The 24362-nt window shown below is 44.3% G+C and overlaps 1 protein-coding gene across 6 annotated transcripts in view; it reads left to right on the top strand.

Moving 5' to 3' along the window:
• The window catches only part of hecw2a (HECT, C2 and WW domain containing E3 ubiquitin protein ligase 2a), a 55895-nt gene extending 42473 nt beyond the window's left edge, over window positions 1-13422 (top strand). For 3 of the 6 annotated variants that reach the window (XM_090215745.1, XM_021579278.3, XM_090215747.1), the window contains 15 exons: window positions 3623-3757; window positions 4397-4499; window positions 5245-5341; window positions 5466-5549; window positions 5685-5770; window positions 6046-6166; window positions 6597-6710; window positions 6863-7015; window positions 7229-7327; window positions 7694-7823; window positions 8037-8183; window positions 8685-8799; window positions 9074-9159; window positions 9468-9580; window positions 10726-13422. In XM_090215745.1, the coding sequence (XP_090071871.1) occupies window positions 3623-3757; window positions 4397-4499; window positions 5245-5341; window positions 5466-5549; window positions 5685-5770; window positions 6046-6166; window positions 6597-6710; window positions 6863-7015; window positions 7229-7327; window positions 7694-7823; window positions 8037-8183; window positions 8685-8799; window positions 9074-9159; window positions 9468-9580; window positions 10726-10837 (1695 nt within the window). In that variant the 3' untranslated portion in view covers window positions 10838-13422. The remainder of the gene's footprint in view (window positions 1-3622; window positions 3758-4396; window positions 4500-5244; window positions 5342-5465; window positions 5550-5684; window positions 5771-6045; window positions 6167-6596; window positions 6711-6862; window positions 7016-7228; window positions 7328-7693; window positions 7824-8036; window positions 8184-8684; window positions 8800-9073; window positions 9160-9467; window positions 9581-10725) is intronic. The other 3 variants (XM_090215748.1, XM_021579280.3, XR_016490574.1) reach the window with 2 other exon arrangements.
• Window positions 13423-24362: the final 10940 nt, after the last annotated feature.

Genomic DNA, 24362 nt, shown 5'->3' with positions numbered 1-24362 from the left:
GCCATGAGTGGACCTGGGAGGGCATAGGCCCACCCACTGGGGAGTCAGGCCCGATGGCACGAAAGGCGACCAAATGAGGTGTTGGCTTTAGGGATGATCAGTGAGATACACCTGCAGGAGCGTGTGCTACGGGTGGGTGTTGCCATCGTGACCAGTGAACTGAGATAAGGCGGAGCTTTACCTAGCATGGACTTGTAGATGACCTGGAGCCAGTGGGTCTGGCGACGAATATGTAGCAAGGACCAGCCGACTAGAGCATACAGGTCGCAGTGGTGGGTGGTATAAGGTGCTTTAGTAACAAAACGGATGGCACTGTGATAAACTGCATCCAGTTTGCAGTTAGAGTAGAGTATTGAAAGCTATTTTGTAGATGACATCGCCGAAGTCGAGGATCGGTAGGATAGTCAGTTTTACTAGGGTAAGTTTGGCGGTGTGAGTGAAGGAGGCTTTGTTGCAGAATAGAAAGCAGATTTCTAGATTCGATTTTAGATTGGAGATGTTTGACATGAGTCTGGAATGAGAGTTTACAGTCTAGCCAGACACCTAGGTACTTATAGATGTCCACATATTCTAGGTCGGAACCATCCAGGGTGGTGATGCTAGTCGGGCGTGCGGGTGCAGGCAGCAAATGGTTGAAAAGCATGCATTTGGTTTTACTAGCGTTTAAGAGCAGTTGAAGGCCACGGAAGGAGTGTTGTAGGGCATTGAAGCTTGTTTGGAGGTTAGATAGCACAGTGTCCAAGGACGGGCCGGAAGTATACAGAATGGTGTCGTCTGCGTAGAGGTGGATCAGGAAATCGCCCGCAGCAAGAGCAACATCATTGATATATACTGAGAAAAGAGTCGGCCCGAGAATTGAACCCTGTGGAACCCCCATAGAGACTGCCAGAGGACCGGACAGCATGCCCTCCGATTTGACACACTGAACTCAGTGTGGGTCAGTGACCTGTTTGTTGACTTGGCTTTCGAAGACCTTAGATAGGCAGGGCAGGATGGATATAGGTCTGTAACAGTTTGGGTCCAGGGTGTCTCCCCCTTTGAAGAGGGGGATGACTGCGGCAGCTTTCCAATCCTTGGGGATCTCAGACGATATGAAAGAGAGGTTGAACAGGCTGGTAATAGGGGTTGCGACAATGGCGGCGGATAGTTTCAGAAATAGAGGGTCCAGATTGTCAAGCCCAGCTGTTTTGTACGGGTCCAGTTTTTTCAGCTCTTTCAGAACATCTGCTATCTGGATTTGGGTAAAGGAGAACCTGGAGAGGCTTGGGCGAGTAGCTGCGGGGGGGGGGGGGGTCGGGGGGGTGGAGCTGTTGGCCGAGGTTGGAGTAGCCAGGAGGAAGGCATGGCCAGCCGTTGAGAAATGCTTGTTGAAGTTTTCGATAATCATGGATTTATCGGTGTTACCTAGCCTCAGTGCAGTGGGCAGCTGGGAGGAGGTGCTCTTGTTCTCCATGGACTTCAGTGTCCCAGAACTTTTTGGAGTTTTTGGAGCTACAGGATGCAAATTTCTGCCTGAAGAAGCTGGCCTTCGCTTTCCTGACTGACTGCGTGTATTGGTTCCTGACTTCCCTGAACAGTTGCATATCGCGGGGACTATTCGATGCTATTGCAGTCCGCCACAGGATGTTTTTGTGCTGGTCGAGGGCAGTCAGGTCTGGAGTGAACCAAGTGCTATATCTGTTCTTAGTTCTGCATTTTTTGAACGGAGCATGCTTATCTAAAATGGTGAAGAAGTTACTTTTAAAGAATGACCAGGCATCCTCAGCTGACGGGATGAGGTCAATATCCTTCCAGGATACCTGGGCCAGGTCGATTAGAAAGGCCTGCTCACAGAAGTGTTTTAGGGAGCGTTTGACAGTGATGAGGGGTGGTCGTTTGACTGCGGATCAGTAGCGGATACAGGCAATGAGGCAGTGATCGCTGAGATCCTGGTTGAAGACAGCAGAGGTGTATTTGGAGGACCAGTTGGTCAGGATGACGTCTATGAGGGTGCCCTTGTTTACAGATTTATGGTTGTACCTGGTGGGTTCCTTGATGATTTGTGTGAGATTGAGGGCATCTAGCTTAGCTTGTAGGACTGCCGGGGTGTTAAGCATATCCCAGTTTAGGTCACCTAACAGAACAAACTCGATAGCTAGATGGGCGGCGATCAATTCACAAATGGTGTCCAGGGCACAGCTGGGAGCTGAGGGGGGTCGGTAGCAGGTGGAAACAGTGAGAGACTAATGCTGGCCGCCTGGCCAAACCGAGCATTCGAGGGAGGAGGGCCTGGGTCAGGGAGGTGATCAAGAACCCAATGGTCACTCTGACAGAGTTCCAGAGTTCCTCTGTGGAGAGGGGAGAACCTTCCAGAAGGACAACAGTCTCTGCAGCACTCCATCAAGCAAGCCTTTATTGTAGTGGCCAGATGGAAGCCACTCCTCAGTAAAAGGCACGTTTTGAGCCTGCTTTGAGTTTGTCAAAAGGCACCTAAAGAACTGACCATGAGAAACCAGAATCTCTGGTCTGATGAAACCAAGATTTAACTTTTTGGCCTGAATGCCAAGTGTCACGTCTGGAGGAAACCTGGCACCATTGCTACGGTGAAGAATTGTGGTGGCATCATCAATCTGTGGGGGATGTTTTTTCAGCAGCAAGGACTGGAATACTAGTCAGGATTGAGGCAAAGATGAACAGAGAAAAGTACAGAGAGATCCTTGATGAAAACCGGCTCCAGAATGCTTAGGACCTCAGACTGGGTCGAAGGTTCACCTTCAACAGGACAACGACCCTAAGCACACAGCCAAGACAATGCAGGAGTGGTTTCGGGACAAGTCTCTGAATGTCCTTAAGTGGCCCAGCCAGAGCCCGGACTTGAACCCGATCGAACATCTCTGGAGAGACCTGGAAATACCTGTTCAGCGACTCTCCCAGAGCTTGAGGATCTGCAGAGAAGAATGGGAGAAACTCCCCAAATACAGGTCTGCCAAGCTTGTAGCGTCATACACAAGAAAACTCGAGGCTGTAATCGCTGCTTCAACAAAGTACTGAGTAAAGAGTCTGAATAGTTATGTAAATGTGATATTTCATTTATTTTTATTAATCCGTATTGTGTGTAGGTTGATGAGGAAAAAAGTGTATTTAATCAATTTTAGAATACGGCTGTAACATAACGAAATATGGAAAAAGTCAAGATGTCTGAATACTTAATGAATGCACTGTATAATATATACAGTACCAGTCAAAAGTTTGGGTATACTCATTTTCAGGGTTTTTCTTTATTTTTACTATGTTCTACATTGTAGGATAATAGTAAAGATGTCAAAACTAGGAAATAACACATGTAGTGTATTATGTATGATTGATGATGTATGATTAAAGTGATTAACAAATCTAAATATATTTGAGATTCTTCAAAGTAGTCACAATTTGCCTTGATGACAGTTTTGGTTACTACATGATTCCATATGTTATTTCATATTTGTGATGTCTTCACTATTATTCTACAATGTAGAAAATAGTAAAAATACAGAATGAGTAGGTTTGGCTAAACTTTTGACTGGTACTGTATGTACACCTGCATGCATATACTGTAGTTTCTTTATCTATCTTACTGTACGTGGCTGGCTGTGTGTCTTCACAGCCCTTCTTTGTGGATCACAATCGTCGTTCCACTACCTTCATCGACCCACGGCTCCCCCTCCAGAGTGCACGTTCCACTGGCCTGTTGACCCACCGCCAGCACCTCAGCCGCCAACGCAGCCACAGCGCAGGCGAGGTGAGAGACTACTGCTGCATTCACACAGGCCACTTAAAAAAAAGTCTGACTGGACAGCATGACGGCATGCTAACTAGTGGACTAACCTACATGTGGCTTGGCAATTTTCCTGGCTGGTTTGAAGAACATGCCAACTAACATCCAAAAAAGGAAATACCGCTGCAGTGGATGATATTGTCCGTCGTCGGCCTCATCAGAATTTGCCATTGTCTTGCTGAAAATGTTACATCTGGTTTCATCTTGCCGTAATAAGTCGACTATGTGAACGCAGCAAACTGCTGTACTACTGCACCACTAATACAGGCTTGAGATCAGCTCTAAATCTATTCTATTACACCCACTACACCACTGACACACTGGAATACTGACCTGTGATCATCACTAAGACTAGCTGGTTTAATAAGACCTATATCAATCATAATGCTAATTAGCAAGACTAATACTAGGTTAATAGAACAAAAAATTCATAATGTATCAAAAAGATTGAAATGGTTCCTTAACCTCCTAAAATGGGTGTAAGTAGTAGTATGTTTCTATTGAAAACAAATGACAATGCTGGGTTTATGGCTGGGAGTTCCCTGATTGTGTCAATTGGTAGCAGCAGAGGGTTCCGTCCTGACTCGGAGTGTCCCCTTGCAGGTGGTAGATGACACGCGACACTCCAACCCACCTGTCATGCCCCGCCCCTCCAGCACCTTCAGTGGGTCCACTCGCAATCAATACCAGGACCTCGTGCCTGTAGGTGAGTACACACGCATGCACGGTAGGTGACCTAGCAGTTAGTGTTGGGCCAGTAACCAGAATATTGCTAGTTTAAATCCGTGTGCGGACAAGGTGAAAATTCTCCCCTTGAGCAAGGCACTTAACCCTAATTGCTCCACTTAAAGCTACAATTTGGTATATGACCAAATACACATAGAAACATGAGTTATAGACTTCCATTCCCATTGAAAGCAAGTCAAGAAGAGGTAGATCTATGTGTGCCATTTTTATGCTTCCTGTTCTGAAGTTTTTTTTTGTTGTCTTTTACTGTACTTTCGGTTTTGTACAGCAGCTTCAAAACAGCTGAATATACATTATTTTAGTTATGGAAAATCTATTTCACAGTGGTTTAGATGGTACAATGATTCACCACACAATGACTGCTTGTTTTGTCACAAAACTGAAATTAGGCAATTTATTAGAATTTTAGCAACCCGGAAATGGCGGAGCAATTTCTGCATAGTGCATCTTTAACCCTAATTGCACCAAGGGTCCCTGGCCACGTCCCACTCTCTGAGGGTGTCTCAAGGGGAGTTGGGATATGCAAAAAAACATGTCCGTTTCACCCCTCAAACTCCTACAGGTTACCCACTTGTACATGCAGTAAAACAGGAAGAATATAAGCACCCTCTATTTAAACTTTTTACACACACGTGCTATATACAGGGCTAACTTATGCACTAATAGACACAGTAATGTTGATATTTACACGGGTCTCTCCCCAGCCTACAATGACAAGATTGTGGCATTTCTACGGCAACCCAACATCATTGAGATCCTGCAAGAGAGGCAACCAGAACTCGTCAGGAACCACTCACTCAAGTAGGTCACCCCAATCACCATGGGAACCCTTTAGTCAGATATTTAACCCTTAATCTTAACCTCCTAAATGTATTATGATTATGCCAAACAGCAGTATCACGAATGTTAACGTGTTTGTCTGCAGGGAAAGGTTACAGTTCATTCGCAGCGAGGGTGTTTCTGGGCTTGCTCGTCTCTCTAGCGATGCTGATCTAGTCATTTTGCTCAGGTGGGACCTCTGTGTGCGTCTTTATGTGCTAATGTCTGTTTGTGATTGGTGTTTGGTGTATGTTTGTGTGTACGAGAAGGTATTGCGTGTCTGTCTGTGTGAGAGTGAGAATTTAAGTACTCCTCTCTCCCTTAGCCTGTTTGACGAGGAGGTCATGTCCTATGTGCCACCTGCTGCCTTACTGCACCCTAGCTACTGCTCCTCCCCTCAAAGCTCCCCTGGTGAGACCACACACACATATTTTCTCCTCATGCCCTTCTTCTTCCCTTAGTCTTGCTTCTAATCGAAACTATCCATCCAAGAAAGGGCAAGATAATGAGAAAAAGCCTTGAGCTATAAAAGTAGCTTAGCGCTCTCAATTAGTGAAGTTTTGTGTTTTTTTTCCAAACCAAATCTATGCTAATAAAAGTTGTAATAATGAGATACAATTACGATATTCTGAGGAACTTGTCTATTTTTCATTCTCCTCTTCCTCCTCCTCCCGCCCCATTCTCAGGTACTCAGAGAGCTAATGCACGTGCCCCTGCCCCGTACAAACGTGACTTTGAGGCCAAACTGAGAAACTTCTATCGCAAGCTGGAGACAAAGGGCTATGGCCAGGGACCTGGGAAAGTCAAGTGAGTACTTGATGACGTCATTCAACAGGTTGAGAGAACCGCTAAATTTCAGCAGTATTCTGACATGGAATCACTGGTCACTTTAATAATGGAACACTAGTCTCTTTAATAGTGTTTACATACTGCTTTACTCATTTCATATGTATATACTGTATTCTACTGTATTTTAGTCAATGCCACTCTGACATTGCTCATCCTAATATTGATTTATTTCTTAATTCCATTTTACTTTTAGATTTGTGTGTATTTTTGTGAATTGTTTGGATCTGCATTGTTGGAGCTAGGAACACAAGCATTTCGCTACACCCGCAATGACATCTGATAAATATGTCTATGTGACCAATAAAATTAGATTTGTTAATTCCTTAAACTGTGTGCTTGTGTGCTGTGCCTGAGTGGGTTCATGACTGGCTGTTTTTCCTTCTTCCAGATTGATCGTTCGTAGAGATCACCTGTTGGAGGATGCCTTCAATCAGATCATGTGCTACTCCCGCAAAGACCTGCAGAGGAGTAAGCTGTATGTCAGCTTTGTGGGAGAGGAAGGGTGAGTGTTGCTTTTGTAGTTTAGGTCTTTTAATATTTTCTACACATTACCTTAAGTTTGCTCATTTGCATCGGTTGTTATGTTGTCTCTGTGTACATTGTTTATTTTCCATAATCTCAATACATGATTTATGAAACGTGTGTGTGTTATAGGCTGGACTACAGCGGCCCTTCGAGGGAGTTCTTCTTCTTGGTGTCAAGGGAGTTGTTTAACCCTTACTACGGTCTGTTTGAGTACTCTGCCAACGACACCTACACTGTGCAGATCAGCCCCATGTCTGCCTTCGTGGACAACCATCACGAGTGGTGAGTGACAAGTTTACACTACCAGGATGGATGGACGGATGGATGGACGGATGGATGGACGGATGGATGGATGGACAGGCGAGTGGTCGTATTTAGGAAGACAGACATGCTGTAGATAAAATAAAGAACAAAGACGCAGATAGACCTATAATAACATCTGACTTGTCATCGTATACTGTACATACTGTACCTAGCAATGTTGCTGTCTTCCAGGTTTCGTTTCAGTGGGCGTATCCTGGGCCTGGCTCTGATCCACCAGTATCTGTTGGATGCCTTCTTTACCCGCCCGTTCTACAAGGGCCTGCTGCGTATGTAAGTTTCTCAATCAGGTTCTCTTAGCTAGCAAATGGCTAGGGATCCTATCACGATGAACACCACATTTGTATATGTTTGACAACGCAACCACCCTGGCAAATTGCTAGTTATGCTTTAGCATAAAATAAATTATATGACAAATACACACCTCACTATTTTTTAGGTAGTAACTACTGAACTGGAAGAAGCTGAACAGACAGGATTTGGTTAGATTGATTTGACTTTTTAGTTATTCAGTTGCCATGATTTCATTATGTGGTTGATATACACTCTGGAAAACATCATGCTAAATTACTAAAATGTTAATATAAGACTTAGTTATGAGATACATTTTTCACCTCTGTTGACCTTTGACCCCTACAGCCCATGTGACCTGAGTGACCTGGAGTTCCTGGACGAGGAGTTCCACCAGAGTTTACAGTGGATGAAGGACAATGACATCGAGGACATGCTGGACCTCACCTTCACCGTCAACGAGGAGGTCTTCGGGCAGGTCTGTGTGTATGCTTGTGTTTTGAATAATGAATGTATTGTATGTATCTTCAATCATTTTAGACTACATACACTACCCTGCATTTGATATTTAATTGCTTGTTGCAATGTGTTGTATTTGGAGGTGAATCCTGACTTTACTTAGTCATTCATTGATGTCAATGGTAAGGTAGGATTCACCCTATATTGTGTTTCTATCTTTACGGCCCTATAGATCACAGAGAGAGAGCTGAAGCCAGGCGGTGCAGGTGTTCCAGTGTCAGAGAAGAATAAGAAGGAGTACATCGAGCGCATGGTTAAGTGGCGCATTGAAAGGGGTGTGGCTCAGCAGACTGAGAGCCTGGTGCGAGGCTTCTATGAGGTAGGGCTCTGTGTTTTGTGCAATCATGTGACATAGCAAGATTTTATCCTGTATTTTAAGCCTTAGACAGAAATTAGAATTACAGAAAAATCTAAGCAATTGTCTGAGGATAGTGCTGGAAAATCTGACATAAAAAGAAAAGGGGATAGTTTGATGAAAAAGCTTTAAATAAAGGTTCAAATCCAGGTTGTGACATAGTTACACAAAACACAGGGCCCTATGACATCACACACATCATTGATAATGGTCTATCATTGTCAAATGTATTGGTCAAGTGGCATTGTATCCGCATAATGATGCAGCGCTACGTCAGCTATTGTGTAATAGATAATGATGCAGCAAGGGGTAATTTATCTGAAATAGATAATCATGCATGCCAATAACAATTTATGTGGTTACTCCTAATGTATTAGGAGTATATTAGTATTGTGATATGTCTTGGCCAGGTGGTAATGTCTCTGTAATAGAAAATGTATCAGAATTGTGACATGTGTTGGTCAGGTGGTGGACGTGAGGCTGGTGTCTGTGTTTGATGCCAGAGAGCTGGAGTTGGTGATTGCTGGCACTGCAGAGATCGACCTGGCCGACTGGAGAAACAACACAGAGTACAGAGGAGGTAGAGACCGAGGAGCAGCGGGGGGCAGTTTTAGCCTTGGAGAGTCAGACGGTGTGGGAGGATATTTTTCCAGCCAACTAGTAACGCCCCTGATTATATTAATCATCTAATGTTAGTCTTTAAAGATTTAGATCATGCCTTTGATGGAATCAGGTGTTACTGCTGGGCTCCGCACAACTCATGGGCACCACTTTTGTTACAGATTGTGCTTCTAAGAAGATCAGGCTTATTTTGGTCTATGGCTGATCGGTACACCTTTCATCCTTCTCCCTAGGTTACCATGACAACCACATAGTCATTCGCTGGTTCTGGGCAGCAGTGGAGAGGTTCAACAATGAGCAGAGACTCCGACTGCTGCAGGTACTACTTTTCAAGGGACACTCCAATATAGTTTGATACTGACGAAAGGCTGAGCTCCCCAGTCTTAACTTTGCTAACTCTTTATTTTTCAGCCCTGTTTCCACTGGTATTTATCTGGTATTGAAGGTGATATTATTTGGTAACATTTGGAACTTCCTGGTACAATTAATCCCCTAGTAACCGATAAATAATTCCGGGTAATATTGACATAATTGCCCTGTTAACATGTAGTTTCTCAGCGAAAACCTGGTCATTAGGCACTATAAAATAAAATGTTACCTAAATGGGGATTGTATATGTCTCCTTAGTTTGTGACGGGCACCTCCAGTATTCCCTATGAGGGCTTTGCCTCCCTCAGAGGTAGCAATGGACCACGAAGGTTCTGTGTGGAGAAGTGGGGTAAAATAACCTCCTTACCCAGGTATAGTACACCCCTCTGTCTGTCCATGTTTGCCTACCTGTTTATATGAGCTATTCTTATGTGTGTGTGTGAGATGTATGCACATAAAATAGTGTGTATGCGGTGCGTGTACAGTCATGGCCAAAAGTTGAGAATGACACAAATATTAATTTTCACAAAGTCTGCTGCCTCAGTTTGTATGATGGCAATTTGCATATACTCCAGAATGTTATGAAAAGTGATCAGATGAATTGCAATTAATTGCAAAGTCCCTTTTTTCTATGCAAATGAACTGAATCCCCCAAAAACATTTCCACTGCATTTCAGCCCTGCCACAAAAGGACCAACTGACATCATGTCAGTGATTCTCTCATTAACACAGGTGTGAGTGTTGATGAGGACAAGGCTGGAGATCACTCTGTCATGCTGATTGAGTTCAAATAACAGACTGGAAGCTTCAAAAGGAGGGTGGTGCTTAGAATCATTGTTCTTCCTCTGTCAAACATGGTTACCTGCAAGGAAATACGTGCCGTCATCATTGCTTTGCACAAAAAGGGCTTCACAGGCAAGGAAATTGGTGCCAGTAAGATTGCACCTAAATCAACCATTTGTCGGATCTTCAAGAACTTCAAGGAGAGCAGTTCAATTGTTGTGAAGAAGGCGTCAGTGCGCCCAAGAAAGTCCAGCAAGCGCCAGGACCTTCTCCTAAAGTTGATTCAGCTGTGGGATCGGGGGAACAAAACATTGATATTTTGGGTCCAGGCCAGGAAACTCCCCAGACCTTAATCCCATTGAGAACTTGTGGTCAATCCTCAAGAAGCGGGTGGACAAACAAAACCCCACAAATTCTGACAAACTCCAAGCATTGATTATGCAAGCATGCCAGGGCAGATTGCAGAGGTCTTGAAAAAGAAGGGTCAACACTGCAAATATTGACTCTTTGCATCAACTTCATGTAATTGTCAATAAAAGCCTTTGACACTTATGAAATGCTTGTAATTATACTTCAGTATTCCATAGTAACATCTGAAAAAAATATCTAAAGAAACTGAAGCAGCAAACTTTGTGAAAATTAATATTTGTGTCATTCTCAACTTTTGGCCACGACTGTATGTTATGTGTATCTGTCAGTGCGCTCCTCTCACTATCAGTCTGCCTCTCTACAGGGCTCACACATGCTTTAACCGTCTGGACCTCCCGCCGTACCCTTCTTTCTCCATGCTCTATGAGAAGATGCTGACAGCCGTAGAGGAAACCAGCACCTTTGGCCTGGAGTAAACTCTCCAAAATGGCTGCCACAGCCAGGGGTCGAATTGGGAAAGAACAATGGTGGAGAGGAAATCCTGTCACCGTAGCTTGAGGCGAGACAGTACTCACAGTACACAATGGAAACTGAATAGACATCTACCAGAAATTATCATTTTGGAGAAGCAACAGAACTTTTGGGGACAATTTCACCACCAAGACAATCCCAATTTGCCCCCCCCCCCCCCCCCCCCCTATACCTATACCTCGCGCCTCCATGATCCCACACTTCCTGGAATCACGTTACTGTTCCATTACCTGCACTGATGCCCTCAATTTTATTCCTGTGTATAACAACCACACTTGTGCTTTCTCTTATCTGTTTATTGGCCTTGGTTACTGTATCTCCTTTTTCCTACAGGGGCTCAGCCTGCCCTTCAAGTCCAGAGACACCTCTTCCTAATACCCTATGCTTCCTCCTGGATTGACCCCCTGTTCTGGACCTCGGAACTGTGTCTTTCTACTCTGGGACTGGAGACTACGTACACTATAATACATAATTTGACTAATTCCTTGTCTTCAAACACACACTCATTCACTCTCACACACTTTCAAGATGACTCTCATGATTAATTTCTGAGGGGATTAAATTGCATGTCACAGCTCCTAAGGTGCACCAAAGGCATTGACTCACTCCAAAACACATTGTACTTGTCTTCTTATGCTAGACTACATGAGCAAGGCTCTAAAATTGGCACACACTAACTCACGATAACAAATACAATTGTAGCGTCACTCTTTTTCAAAATAAATGAGATGCACTTTCTCATACACATATGTAGCTCCACACACACAGTGAGACATTGCCTAACATGGCTCTATTTCTCACTAATGATATTGCCTCCCATCCACAACTGATGAATGTATCACATAAAAGACTGAATGTATGAAACTTCAGCACCTCTGGCTTGCTGTAGTGGGAGGAGGAGCCTTTGCAGCCAAAGACAAATAAACACCAGGAAGTGGATCACCTAAAATTTGTTGAATATGGAAGCCAAGGCTGAAAGTGGCACCGGACACGTGCCTTGTTATGACAGACACTTTCACTCAGTGTTTTGAGGAGGGTTGGTTGGGGACCCGATAGTGGGGCGCACCCATTTCTTCCTCTTGGCTCACAGCCGAAAAGTTGTAACGAGAGACTTTGTAATGTTTATTTGGTCGGTCAAAAGAACATTCAAATGGCTAGGTGTGTTACACACAACAAAAACAGAGCTACAACTCTTAATTGTATTCTATAATAGTTCCAGGATACAAACACGAGGGCAGCACATGATATGGTACTTACTTCAGTATCGTACACACAGCTATGGAAGCATATATAAGCTCGGGACATACACTACACACCTACACAGATGCTTATGATCTCTTGAAAGCAAGTGTTCATCCTGGTTTTGGACTTCTCAGTGCATATCCCCTACCCAACGGACTCATTCAGACACAGACGCACACGTGTTCACAGACACACCCTTTTTATGTGTGTACGCATGATTACAACTACTGTACAGAGGTCTGTGCGAGCTAGACAGACCACTCGGGCTGGAAGCCCCACTGTGATGCATTGTGGAGGAAGCCTTCATATCTCAGCCTGGCTTGAAACTGCATGCAAGGTCCATCTCAGCAACTCTGTGAGCTGCACTGAGCCTGGGACCCCTAGATGGTGTTGTGTTATATCTCGATATTTGCATGCAGAAATAGTGCAACACAAGTCTGTCCTTAATAACTTTTGCATGAGGATATCGCTATCGATGTTGAGAAAAGGGCGGGAGGAGCCGGATAAGAACTGTAGGGTATGCTGCTATAATGCGTTATAAATGTGTCCTTGATGAGGTGGACGCGGTCAAATAAATATTTAGTTTTTGTGCCACATTGTTTATGGCTTCACAATTGTGAAATGTTATAAGCTTTATGTTTGTTTATATGAAGGGTTATGACTAATGTTAACGAAGTACTATGGCAACACACTTTAAGGGAATTGTTTTTGTTACATTCATGAGATCACCTGTCTTGATGATAGGTCAGAGGTTAGAGGTCATGGTTCATGGCTACACAGAAAACCACACGGTGTGTGCTGGTCTTGTATGTCTCATCCTTGTGTACATGTATGTCTGCACCTGTTGTGGGTGTGTGTAAATATATTTTTTGCACTGAATGTACCAAAGGTTTGGGGCTTGCATAGTCAACCATGTCTCCCTAATTTTGTCAGGTTGACAGAATTAGGAATGACCCCAGCCTCGGCCACACATCCCCTTGAGTTTAGAGGGGCAGTTTCATGGCATGCCCAGTAACCATTCACAACTGTTTTTAAATCATTTCTGCCAATCAATACATTTTCCACGCTAAGGATTTTTCTTCTGCTGCAAATGTCCAAATAAGAATAAAGTCAGTTTGCTCCTCACCCAATGAGGACCAAGCTCACCGCCACCACCACTCCCCATGGCTGATCAATTACCAATAGGATTGGACATCTGTGTCAGAACTACTCTATGCAAAAGCTCCTGTATCTCTCCATTTCACCACCATTATTGTATTAAAAGACAATGACAAATGTCAAGTTTTAATTGGTAAGTTTTAATTAGCGATACATGAATGCGTGTTTTCTTTCTGTGTATCTTTTGAGAGATGAACCAGGGGCTCAGCTAGTGGGCCCAATGTTTAGAGAGCAGCAGATGAAGATCTACAGCATAAAATGGACATGGTTTTCTGTTCTATAAGATAGAGAATATCTCTTCTTCTATCCTATATATTTCTTTCTGAAGAAATAAACAAACATCTTATTTTAACTGTGCATTCCACAAACAACATCTATAGGAAAAAATTTAAATACCCAGGCCCAACTAATAAATTCAAAGGCAAAGTATGTTTTTTTGCTGATCAATGATTGTATTGATGGTTTCAGCTTTTTGTGCAATACATCAGAATGACCCTGTCCTAGGGAGACAATTGTTCTGTGATCAGATAACACAATGTTATTCTCTTTCAAGTAATCGTTTTGGTATTTCACTTATGGGATACGCCCCCAGCGTATTCTTCAGAAGCCTTTGCTAAACTACACCACCCATGATTGGCTGGACTTCGAGACGTGTGAGTTGGGGAAAGGTGTCCCTCCTTAAAAAATTTTTAAAAAAAGTCAGACTGTCATTGAAACACCTCTTCTCGCTTCTCATCAGAAAGCTTACCTCGACACGGCTGCATTTTCCAGAGTTAGCTAAACTGTTCACAGACGTGAGCTTAGAACTCGCTCGCCAGGCCCGATTCTCTGGAATGTGCAGTGGTGGCAATTTTCCTTTTCCTTCACCATAGTTAGAGGAATATTATTAGAGGGAGGACCGGGTATAGCTGTGACGCGGCTACCTCGTTCACGACGAAGTTGGCTGTATCCCAACAGTGATTAGTCGTTAGCAAGCTAGCCACCACGCTAGCTAGCTTTTGTGGTTTTACTTAGCTATTAGTACATTTTTCTATCTTTTCTAATCTGTCATTTCGGAAACGGTATCCGGCCATTCGAGTGCCACAGAGTGAAAGCTAGAAATTTAGCATCCCAGCTATGGCAACAAAATAATCTCCCATTCCAAACGAAGGGAAGCTCCTGGCACGACTCTGTACCTGTGGAAACAAGATATCGGCCAAGGACACCCACTTGGTGTGCTCCGCTTGCCTTGGGCTGCAACATGGCCGGGAAGTGTCAGCCTCCATTGGCTCCTGTCCACACTGTGCCCTCTTCACTGTGACTATTCCATGTGAGAAATTGCCAATAAACTGAAGATCTCGTACAACGCTGTCTACTACTCCTTTCACAGAACAGCGCAAACTGGCTCCAACCAGAATAGAAAGAGGAATGGGATGCCCCGGTGCACAACTGAGCAAGAGGACAAGTACATTAGTGTCTAGTTTGAGAAACGGATGCCTCACAAGTCCTCAACTGGCAGCTTCATTAAATAGTACCTGCAAAACACCAGTCTCAACGTCAACAGTGAAGAGGCGACTTGGGATGCTGGCCTTCTAGGCAGAGTTGCAAAGAAAAAGCCATATCTCAGGCTGGCCAACAAAAATAAAATATTAAGAATGGCAAAAGAACACAGACACTGGACAGAGGAAGATCGGAAAAAGTGTTACGGACAGACAAATCTAAGTTTGAGGTGTTCGGATCCCAAAGAAGAACATTCGTGAGGCGCAGAAAAAATTAAAAGATGCTGGAGCAGTGCTTGACGCCATCTGTCAAGCATGGTGGAGTTAATGTGATGGTCTGGAGGGGTTTTGGTGGTGGTAAAGTGGGAGATTTGAACAGGGTAAAAGGGATTTTGAAGGGAGGCTATCACTGGATTTTGCAATGCCATGCCATACACTGAATTGGAGCCAGTTTCCTCCTACAACAGGACAATGACCCAAAGCACAGCTCCAAACAATGCAATACCGATTTATGGAAGAAGCAGTCAGCTGGCCAGCACAGTCACCGGATCTCAACCCTATTGATCTGTTGTGGGAGCAGCTTGACAGTATGGTACGTAAGAAGTGCCCGTCAAGCCAATCCAACGCGTGGGAGGTGCTTCAGGAAGCATGGGGTGAAATCTCTTCAGATTACCTCAACAAACTGACAACTAGAATGCCAAAAGTCTGAAAGGCTGTAATTGCTACATATGGAGGATTCTTTGACGAAAGCAATGTTTGAAGGACACAATTATTTCAATTAAAAATCTTTACTTATAACATTGTCAACATCTTGACTATATTTTCTATTCCTTTTTCATTGAAAACAAGGACATTTCTAAGTGACCCCAAACTTTTGAACGGTAGTGTATGTATATTTGTAAACAGCTGGTGCATGAACTCTAAGGAAGTCTCAAGATTTTACTCTACCTCAGGCGAGGATCTCATTAAAAGCTGTAGACCCCACTATTTACCAAGACAGTATTCATCTATATTCTTCGAAACTGTCTATTTACCGCCATAAACTGATGCTGGCACTAAGACCACACTCAATGAGCTGTATATGGCCGTAAGCAAACAGCAAAACGCGGCGGTGCTCCTAGTGACCGGGGACTTTAATGCAGGGAAACTATAATCCGTTTTACCATAATTCTACCAGCATATTAAACGTGTGACAAGAGGGGAAAAAAACTCTAGACCATCTTTACTCCACACACAGAGACGCGTACAGAGCTCTCCCTCGCACTCCATTTGGAAAATCTGACCATATCTTCCTGTTTCCTTCTTACATGCAAAAACGTTCCGGGATTTGTCCGAAGGCATTGAGGAGTACACCACATCTGTCACTGGCTTCATCAATAAGTGCATTGATGACGTCTTCCCCACAGTGACCGTAAGTACATACCCAAACCAGAAGCCATGGATGACAGGCAACATCCGCACTGAGCTAAAGGGTAACGCTGATGCTTTCAAGGAGCGGGACTCTAACCCGTAAGCTTATAAGAAATCCGACGAACCATCAAACAGCCAAAGCGTCAAAACAGGACTAAGATTGAATGGTACTATACTGGCTTCGACACTCGTCAGATGTGGCAGGGCTTGCAAACTATTACAGACTACAAAGGGAAGCACAGCTGTGAGCTGCCCAGTGACACAAGCCTACCAGATGAGCTAAATTACCTCTGTGCTCGTTTTGAGGCAAGTAACACTGAAACATGCATGAGAGCATCAGCTGTTCCGGACGACGTTCTCTGTAGCCTATGTAAGACCTTTTAAACAGGTCAACATTCACAAGGCCGCAGGGCCAGACGGATTACCATAACGTGTACTCTGAGTATGCACAGACCAACTAGCAAGTGTCGTCACTGACATTTTCAACCTCTCCCTGACGGAGTCTAATACCAACACCCTGGACCCACTCCAATTTACATACCGCCCCAACAGATCCACATATGATGTAATCTCTATTGCACTCCACACTGCCCTTTTCCACCTAGACAAAAGGAACACCTATGTGAGAATGCTATTCATTGACTACAGCTCAGCGTTCAACACCATAGTGCCCTCAAAGCTCATCGCTAAGCTAAGAACAATGGGACTAAACACCTCCCTCTGCAACTGGATTCTGGACTTCCTGATGGACTACCCCCAGATGGTAAGGGTAGGTAACAACGCATCCGCCACGCTGGTCCTCAACAGGGGGGCCCTTCAGGGGTGTGTGCTCAGTCCCCTCATGTACTCCCTGTTCGCTCATGACTGTGTGGCCAGGCACGACTCCAACACCATCATCAAGTTTGTCTACCATACAACAGTGGTAGGCCTGATTACCCACAATGATGAGACAGCCTGTAGAGAGGAGGTCAGAGATCTAGCCGTGTGGTGCCAGGACAACAACCTCTCCCGCTATGTGATCAAGACAAAGGACATGATTGTGAACTACAGGAAAAGGAGGACCGAGCAGGACCTGTCGTGGCTGAATCAGAATTAGTTAGGTAACATTGATAAATAAGATGTAAATGAAACATAATCATGCTTATGTGAGATATGGTAATAGAATGTCTTCTTTTGGATAATACTGTTGGCAGTTTGCAGTTATCCCTTCTCTGCTAGGGCTTAGTCACTTGGGGCCCAGAGAGGGGAGAGGTCAGGCTTGTCTTCATATGTCAATGTATCTGTTAAACCATGTGATGCTATGAAGAATATCAGAAGGGGAGGAGGACAGAATGGAGGTTTGTCTTCTTATGGGAATGTGTCTAACTATTGTATGTCCCATCTGAGGTTGCCCTTATCTTGCTTTAGTATATAACCTAAGAGGTTCACTGTCTTTTCTGATCTTGTCCAGGAGGGGGTGTATTTGAGATGGGAGTATCTAGAATTGACAATTCTGGATGAGGTAATGGTTTGGTACTATCTTGTACCAAGAACGAGATAAGAACTTCGTTTAGGAGACCAAACTGAATGATAATTTATAGCTAATGCTATCTGACTATGGGATACTCCTCTTTCAAGTAAAAGGTTATTTGTGAACTGTTCCTGAGATCTGTGTTTCGTCATGTGAGTTGAGATGGGTGTGTCTTGGCTATAAATGATACTAAGAACTGTTTTGTAGGGACTCATTTATAGACACTGAATTGATCTGAGAGTCAAAAAGGGCTATGGTGAAGCTCATATTATTAAAGATGCACTTTCTAATATAACTCTGACTTGTGTGTGGTTTGCTCTCTCAATGTTTAGTAATACAGGAAATTACCACGACAGACCCCATTCTCCTCAACAGGGCTATAGTGGAGCAGGTTGAGAGCTTCAAGTTCCTTGGCGTCCACATCAACAAAAAACTATCATGGTCCAAACACACCAAGACCGCCGTGAATAGGGCACGACAAAGCCTATTCCCCCTCAGGAGACTGAAAAGATTTGGCAAAGGTCCTCAGATCATCAAATGGTTCTATAGTTGCACCATCGAGTGGTTGCATCACGGCCTGGTATGGCAAATGCTCGTCCTCCGACCGCAAGGCACTACAGAGGGTAGAGCGTATAGCCCAGTACATCACTGGGGCCAAGCTTCCTGCCATCCAGGACCTCTACCAGGCGGTGTCGGAGGAAGGCCCTAAAAATTGTCAAATATTCCAGCCACCCTAGTCATAGAATGTTCTCTCTGCTACCGCACGTGAAGCGGTCCCGGAGCGCCAAGTCTAGATATAAATACTTCTTAACAGCTTCTATCACCAAGCCATAAGACTCCTGAACAGCTAATCAAATGGCTAACCAGACTATTTGCATTTCACCCCCCCCCCCCCCCTTTACGCTGCTGCTGCTCTGTTTACTATCTATTCATAGGCACTTTAAGTCTACCTACATAACTAAATAAATAACTTCACAGATCTTCATTGTAAAGTGTTTAAACACTGTTTCCCATGATTGTTCAATGAACCATAAACAATTAATGAACATACACCTGTGGAACGGTTGTTAAGACACTAACAGCTTACAGACGGTAGGCAATTAAGGTCACAGTTATGAAAACATAGGACACTATGAGGCCTTTCTACTGACTCTGAAAAACACCAAAAGAAAGATGCCCAGGGTCCCTGCTCATCTGCGTGAACATGCCTTAGGCATTGCAATGTCCGTACTGTGAGACTCCTAAGCCAGCGCTACAGGGAGACCACGTGTGGTCACCAGATATAACCAGCAACAACGTCGTCGATGGGCACAAACCCACCATCGCTGGACCAGATAGGACTGGCAATAAGTGCTCTTCATTGACGAGTCGCGGTTTTGTCTCACCAGGGGTGATAGTCGGATTTGCGTTTGTCGTCGAAGGAATGAGCATTACACCGAGGCTTGTAATGTGGTGCGGGATCAATTTGGAGGTGGACAGTCTGCCATGGTCTGGAGCAGTGTGTCACAGCATCATTGTACTGAGCTTGCTGTCATTGCAGGCAATCTAAACACTGCATTACAGGGAAGACATCCTCCTCCCTCATGTGGTACCCTTCCTGCAGGCTCATCCTGATATGACCCTCCAGCATGACAATGCCACCAGCCATACTGCTCGTTCTGTGCATGATTTCCTACAGTGTCAGTGTTCTCCCATGGCCATCGAGGAGCCCGGATCTCAATCCCATTGGGCACGTCTCGGACCTGTTGGATCGGAGGGTGAGGGCTAGGGTCATTCCCCCCAGAAATGTCCGGGAACTTGCAGGTGACTTGGTGGAAGAGTGGGTTAACATCTCACAGCAAGAACTGTCAAATCTGGTGCAGTCCATGAGGAGGAGATGCACTGCAGTACTTAATGCAGCTGGTAGCCACACCAGATACTGACTGTTACTTTTGATTTTGACCCCCCCCCCCCCCCCCCCCCCCCCTTTGTTCAGGGACACATTATTCCATTTCTGTTAGTCACATGTCTGTGGAACTTGTTCAGTTTATGTCTGTTGTTGAATCTTGTTTTGTTCATACAAATATTTACACATGTTAAGTTGAGGACAGTGAGAGGACGTTACATCTTACCTCAATTGCCTTGACTAACCAGTTCCCCACACATTGACTCTGTACTGGTACCCACTGTAAATAGCCTTGCTCCTGTTATTTTACTGCTGCTCTTTAATTATTTGTTACTTTTATTTTTTACTTGACACTTATTTTTCTTACCTGCATTGTTTGTTTTTCCCCACCCAAAATTGTATTTTTTGTTAAAATCTTTACCCTGTTTCTCCCCTATCCAATTGGTAGTTAGTCTTGTCTCATCGGCTGCAACTCCCGTACGGACTCGAAGGTCGAGAGCTGTGCGTCCTCTGAAACACAACCTAACGCACTGCTTCTGGACACAATGCCCACTTAACCTGAATTTGGCCCATGTGACAAGTAAATTTGACTTGATGTCCCACTACGAGGGTACCCAAAGTCCAACGGGCGGACATGCAATTACTACCAGTCTTTCAGAAGGCCTGGAGGAGGTTAACCATACCTGGAGTACACCTTTCTCCTCCAAGAACCCTATCCAAGGCGGGTCGGTGTTGGACTGTGTTGACATGGAAGGGATTGGGCTTGCCCACACGCCCCCCATCCAACCACTGGTGGCTTCCCATCAACACCCTAGCCAGAAGTCCTCCATGACCTCAACTGGCCCCACCTTACCAACCAAGTACAAGCACTTCCAGTCCTCCCCGACAGAGAAGGTCTACAAGTTAGTCACCACAGGGGTGAGGGATGTCAGTACCCAATGTCAGTTCACACTAAAAATATGTTACCACTAGCGCAGCCAAGCTACAGGCCAAGTGCGCAGTCAGACATGTTTCTGACTAAATCAAAACAAACAGTGTGCCTGCCTACAACACCACCAGAGGGCACTACTGCTTTTTCTGTAGTGATAGGCCACATAAGCGTTTTCCCGCTGCAGACCAGCCGAGCATGCGCAGTGCGTTTTCTACTGTCAAATACCCTTCCCCTGACAGAGGGTGCTCCTGCAATTTGCAGTCACCCCACCTCGATTAGAGAGATTTATATACACTCGGGCTCCGGGGGAACCTGCGTGTGTCCTCTGGGAGCAAATCGCAACGCTACAGAACAGTCAGCTGCTCTTGGAACACCTGATATTTCTAGGTTTCAGAATAAACACAGCGAAGAGCATTCTAATTCCCACGAAAACTGTTTCTAGGTTTAACCCTAGATTAGGTATCATTCAAAGCTTGCCTTTCAGTGAAACGTATAAGAACATTCCAGAATTGCCTAGCACTGTTTCGCACAGGGTACCTGGTCTCTTTCAAAACATGCCTGAGGCTGCTAGGTTTGATGGCATCCGCTTTAGTAGTCATCCCATTAGGACGCTTGAATATGAGAGGGTTTCAACGCTGAGTCTGAGCCCAATATGTCACAAACATCCGTGTACAAATCTCCATAAGTTGCACTGCACTCCTGGAGACACCCAACATTTCTTTAACAGGGTGTCCAGATGGGCACTGTTTATCCAGAAAAGTAGTCAAGATTGACTAATCTCTCTTGGGTTGGGGTGCGACCCTACTCGCTTGAGTAGCCTCGTTTCACTTACAAAAATTAAATTAAACCAATCTAGTGTTCAGCGAAATAACACAATGTCAAATACAGGTAACCTAGTCAAATAATTAACATTCAATCACATTAACTGTTACTCTCTCGCGGGAATTCCACTAATGGTCCATATGTAGCCAAATGTAGTTGCTGCTCATGTTGGTATCTGTACTGATGGCACAAAAGCCATGACAGGGAGACATAGTGGAGTGGTAACGTGCGTGCAAGCAGTTGCTCCCAACGCCACTTGGGTACACTGCAGCATCAACCGAGAGGCTCTTGCTTGCCAAGGAAATGCCTGACAGCTTGAAAGATGTTTTGGACACAACAGTAAAAATGGGTAAATGTTAAAGCAAAGCCCCTGAACTCTCGTGTATTTTCTACACTATGCAATTATATGGGCAGCAACCATGTAACGCTTTTACAACATACAGAAGTGCACTGGTTATCAAGGGGCAACGTATTGACACATTTTTTTTTTAATTGAGAGACGGAGCTTAAAGTTTTCTTTACTGACCATAATTTTCACTTGTCTGACCGCTTGCATGATGACGAGTTTCTCACACGACTGGCCTATCTTGGTGATGTTTTTTCTCGCCTGAATGATCTGAATCTAGGATTACAGGGACTCTCCGCAACTAGAGTGGGGCAAAAAAGTATTCAGTCAGCCACCAATTGTGCAAGTTCTCTCACTTAAAAAGATGAGAGAGGTCTGTAATTTTCATCATAGGTACACTTCAACTATGACAGACAAAATTAGGAAAAAAAATCCAGAAAATCTCATTTGATTTATTTGCAAATTATGGTGGAAGATAAACTTTTGTTATTGACCAAATACTTATCTCAATACTTTGTTATATACCCTTTGTTGGCAATGACAGAGGTCAAACATTTTCTGTAAATCTTCACAAGGTTTTCACACACTGTTGCTGGTATTTAGGCCCATTCCTCCATGCAGATCTCCTCTAGAGCAGTGATGTTTTGGGGCTGTTGCTGGGCAACATGGACTTTCAACTCCCTCCAAAGATTTTCTATGGGGTTGAGATTTGGAGACTGGCTATGCCACTCCAGGACCTTAAAATGCTTCTTACGAAGCCACTCCTTCGTTGCCCGGGTGGTGTGTTTGGGATCATTGTCATGCTGAAAGACCCAGCCACATTTCATCTTCAATGCCCTTGCTGACTCAAAATCTCACGATTACATGGCCCCATTCATTCTTTCCTTTACACGAATCAGTCGTCCTGGTCCCTTTGCAGAAAAACGGCCCCAAAGCATGATGTTTCCACCCCCATGCTTCACAGTAGGTATGGTGTTCTTTGGATGCAACTCAGCATTCTTTGTTTTCCAAACACGACGAGTTGAGTTTTACCAAAAAGTTATATTTTGGTTTCATCTGACCATATGACAGTCTCCCAATCTTCTTCTGGATCATCCAAATGCTCTCTAGCAAACTTCAGACGGGCCTGGACATGTACTGGCTTAAGCAGGGGGACACGTCTGGCACTGCAGGATTTGAGTCCCTGGAGGCGTAGTGTGTTACTGATGGTAGGCTTTCTTACTTTGGTCCCAGCTCTCTGCAGGTCATTCACTAGGTCCCCCCGTGTGGTTCTGGGATTGTTGCTCACCGTTCTTGTGATCATTTTGACCCCACGGGGTGAGATCTTGCGTGGAGCCCCAGATCGAGGGAGATTATCAGTGGTCTTGTATGTCTTCCATTTCCTAATAATTGCTCCCACAGTTGATTTCTTCAAACCAAGCTGCTTACCTATTGCAGATTCAGTCTTCCCAGCCTGGTGCAGGTCTACAATTTTGTTTCTGGTGTCCTTTCACAGCTCTTTGGTCTTGGCCATAGCGGAGTTTGGAGTGTGACTGTTTGAGGTTGTGGACAGGTGTCTTTTATACTGATAACAAGTTCAAACAGGTGCCATTAATACAGGTAACGAGTGGAGGACAAAGGAGCCTCTTAAAGAAGAAGTTACATGTCTGTGAGAGACAGAAATCTTGCTTGTTTGTAGGTGACCAAATACTTATTTCCCACCATAATTTGCAAATAAATTCATTAAAAATCCTACAATGTGATTTTCTGGAATTTTTTTTCTCATTTTGTCTGTCATAGTTGAAGTGTACCTATGATGAAAATTTACAGGCCTCTCATCTTTTTAAGTGGGAGAACTTGCACAATTGGTGGCTGACTAAATACCTTTTTGCCCCACTGTATATTCAATATGCGGGACAAAATTGAAGCTATGATTGAGAAGTTGGAGCTCTTCTCTGTCTGCATTAACAAGGACAACACACAGGTCTTTCCATCCATTTATTCGATTTTTTGTGTGCAAATGAACTCAAGTTTGCGGACAATGCCAAATGTGATATAGTGAAGCACCTGAGTGAGTTGGGTGCGCAATTACGCAGCTACTTTACCCGAAACGGATGACCGAAACAACCTGGATTCAGTTATCCCTTTCATGCCCTGCCTCCAGTCCACTTACTGATATCTGAACACGAGAGCCTCATCATCAATAATAGTCTGGGTAGCTATTTGATTAGATATTCAGGAGTCTTTTGGCTTGGGGGTAAAAGCTGTTAAGAAGTCTTTTGGAACTAGGCTTGGCGCTCCGGTAACGCTTACCTTGTGGTCATAAGAGATGGTGGCAGAAACATTTATGTACAAAATAAGTTACAAATAACACAAAAAAGACACACACAATAGCACAATTTGTTAGGGGACCGTAAAACGGCAGCCATCTCTTCTGGCACCATTAAGTATTCCAGCGAGTTGGGACACTAAAAACTGTAATATTTTATGTTTCACCTAGTCGTGGCTGAACGACGACATGAATAACGAACAGCAGACAGGTTTACGCTTTTGTGGCAGGACAGAACAGCCGCCTCTGGTAAGATTAGATATGTGTATTTGTAAACAACAGCTGGTGTACGAAATCTAAGGAAGTCTCTAGGTTTTGCAAATACTGAAAAGCTAACTTTAGGTTACAACCGTAACCCCGGTTCTCTGATAGTATGAGTG

The sequence above is a fragment of the Oncorhynchus mykiss genome, chromosome 22 (assembly GCF_057628025.1).
Source record: "Oncorhynchus mykiss isolate SJ-2025 chromosome 22, ASM5762802v1, whole genome shotgun sequence".
NCBI lineage: Eukaryota > Metazoa > Chordata > Actinopteri > Salmoniformes > Salmonidae > Oncorhynchus > Oncorhynchus mykiss.
Note: the sequence above shows the minus strand (reverse complement) of the source record. Positions and strands in the feature narration are given on the sequence as shown.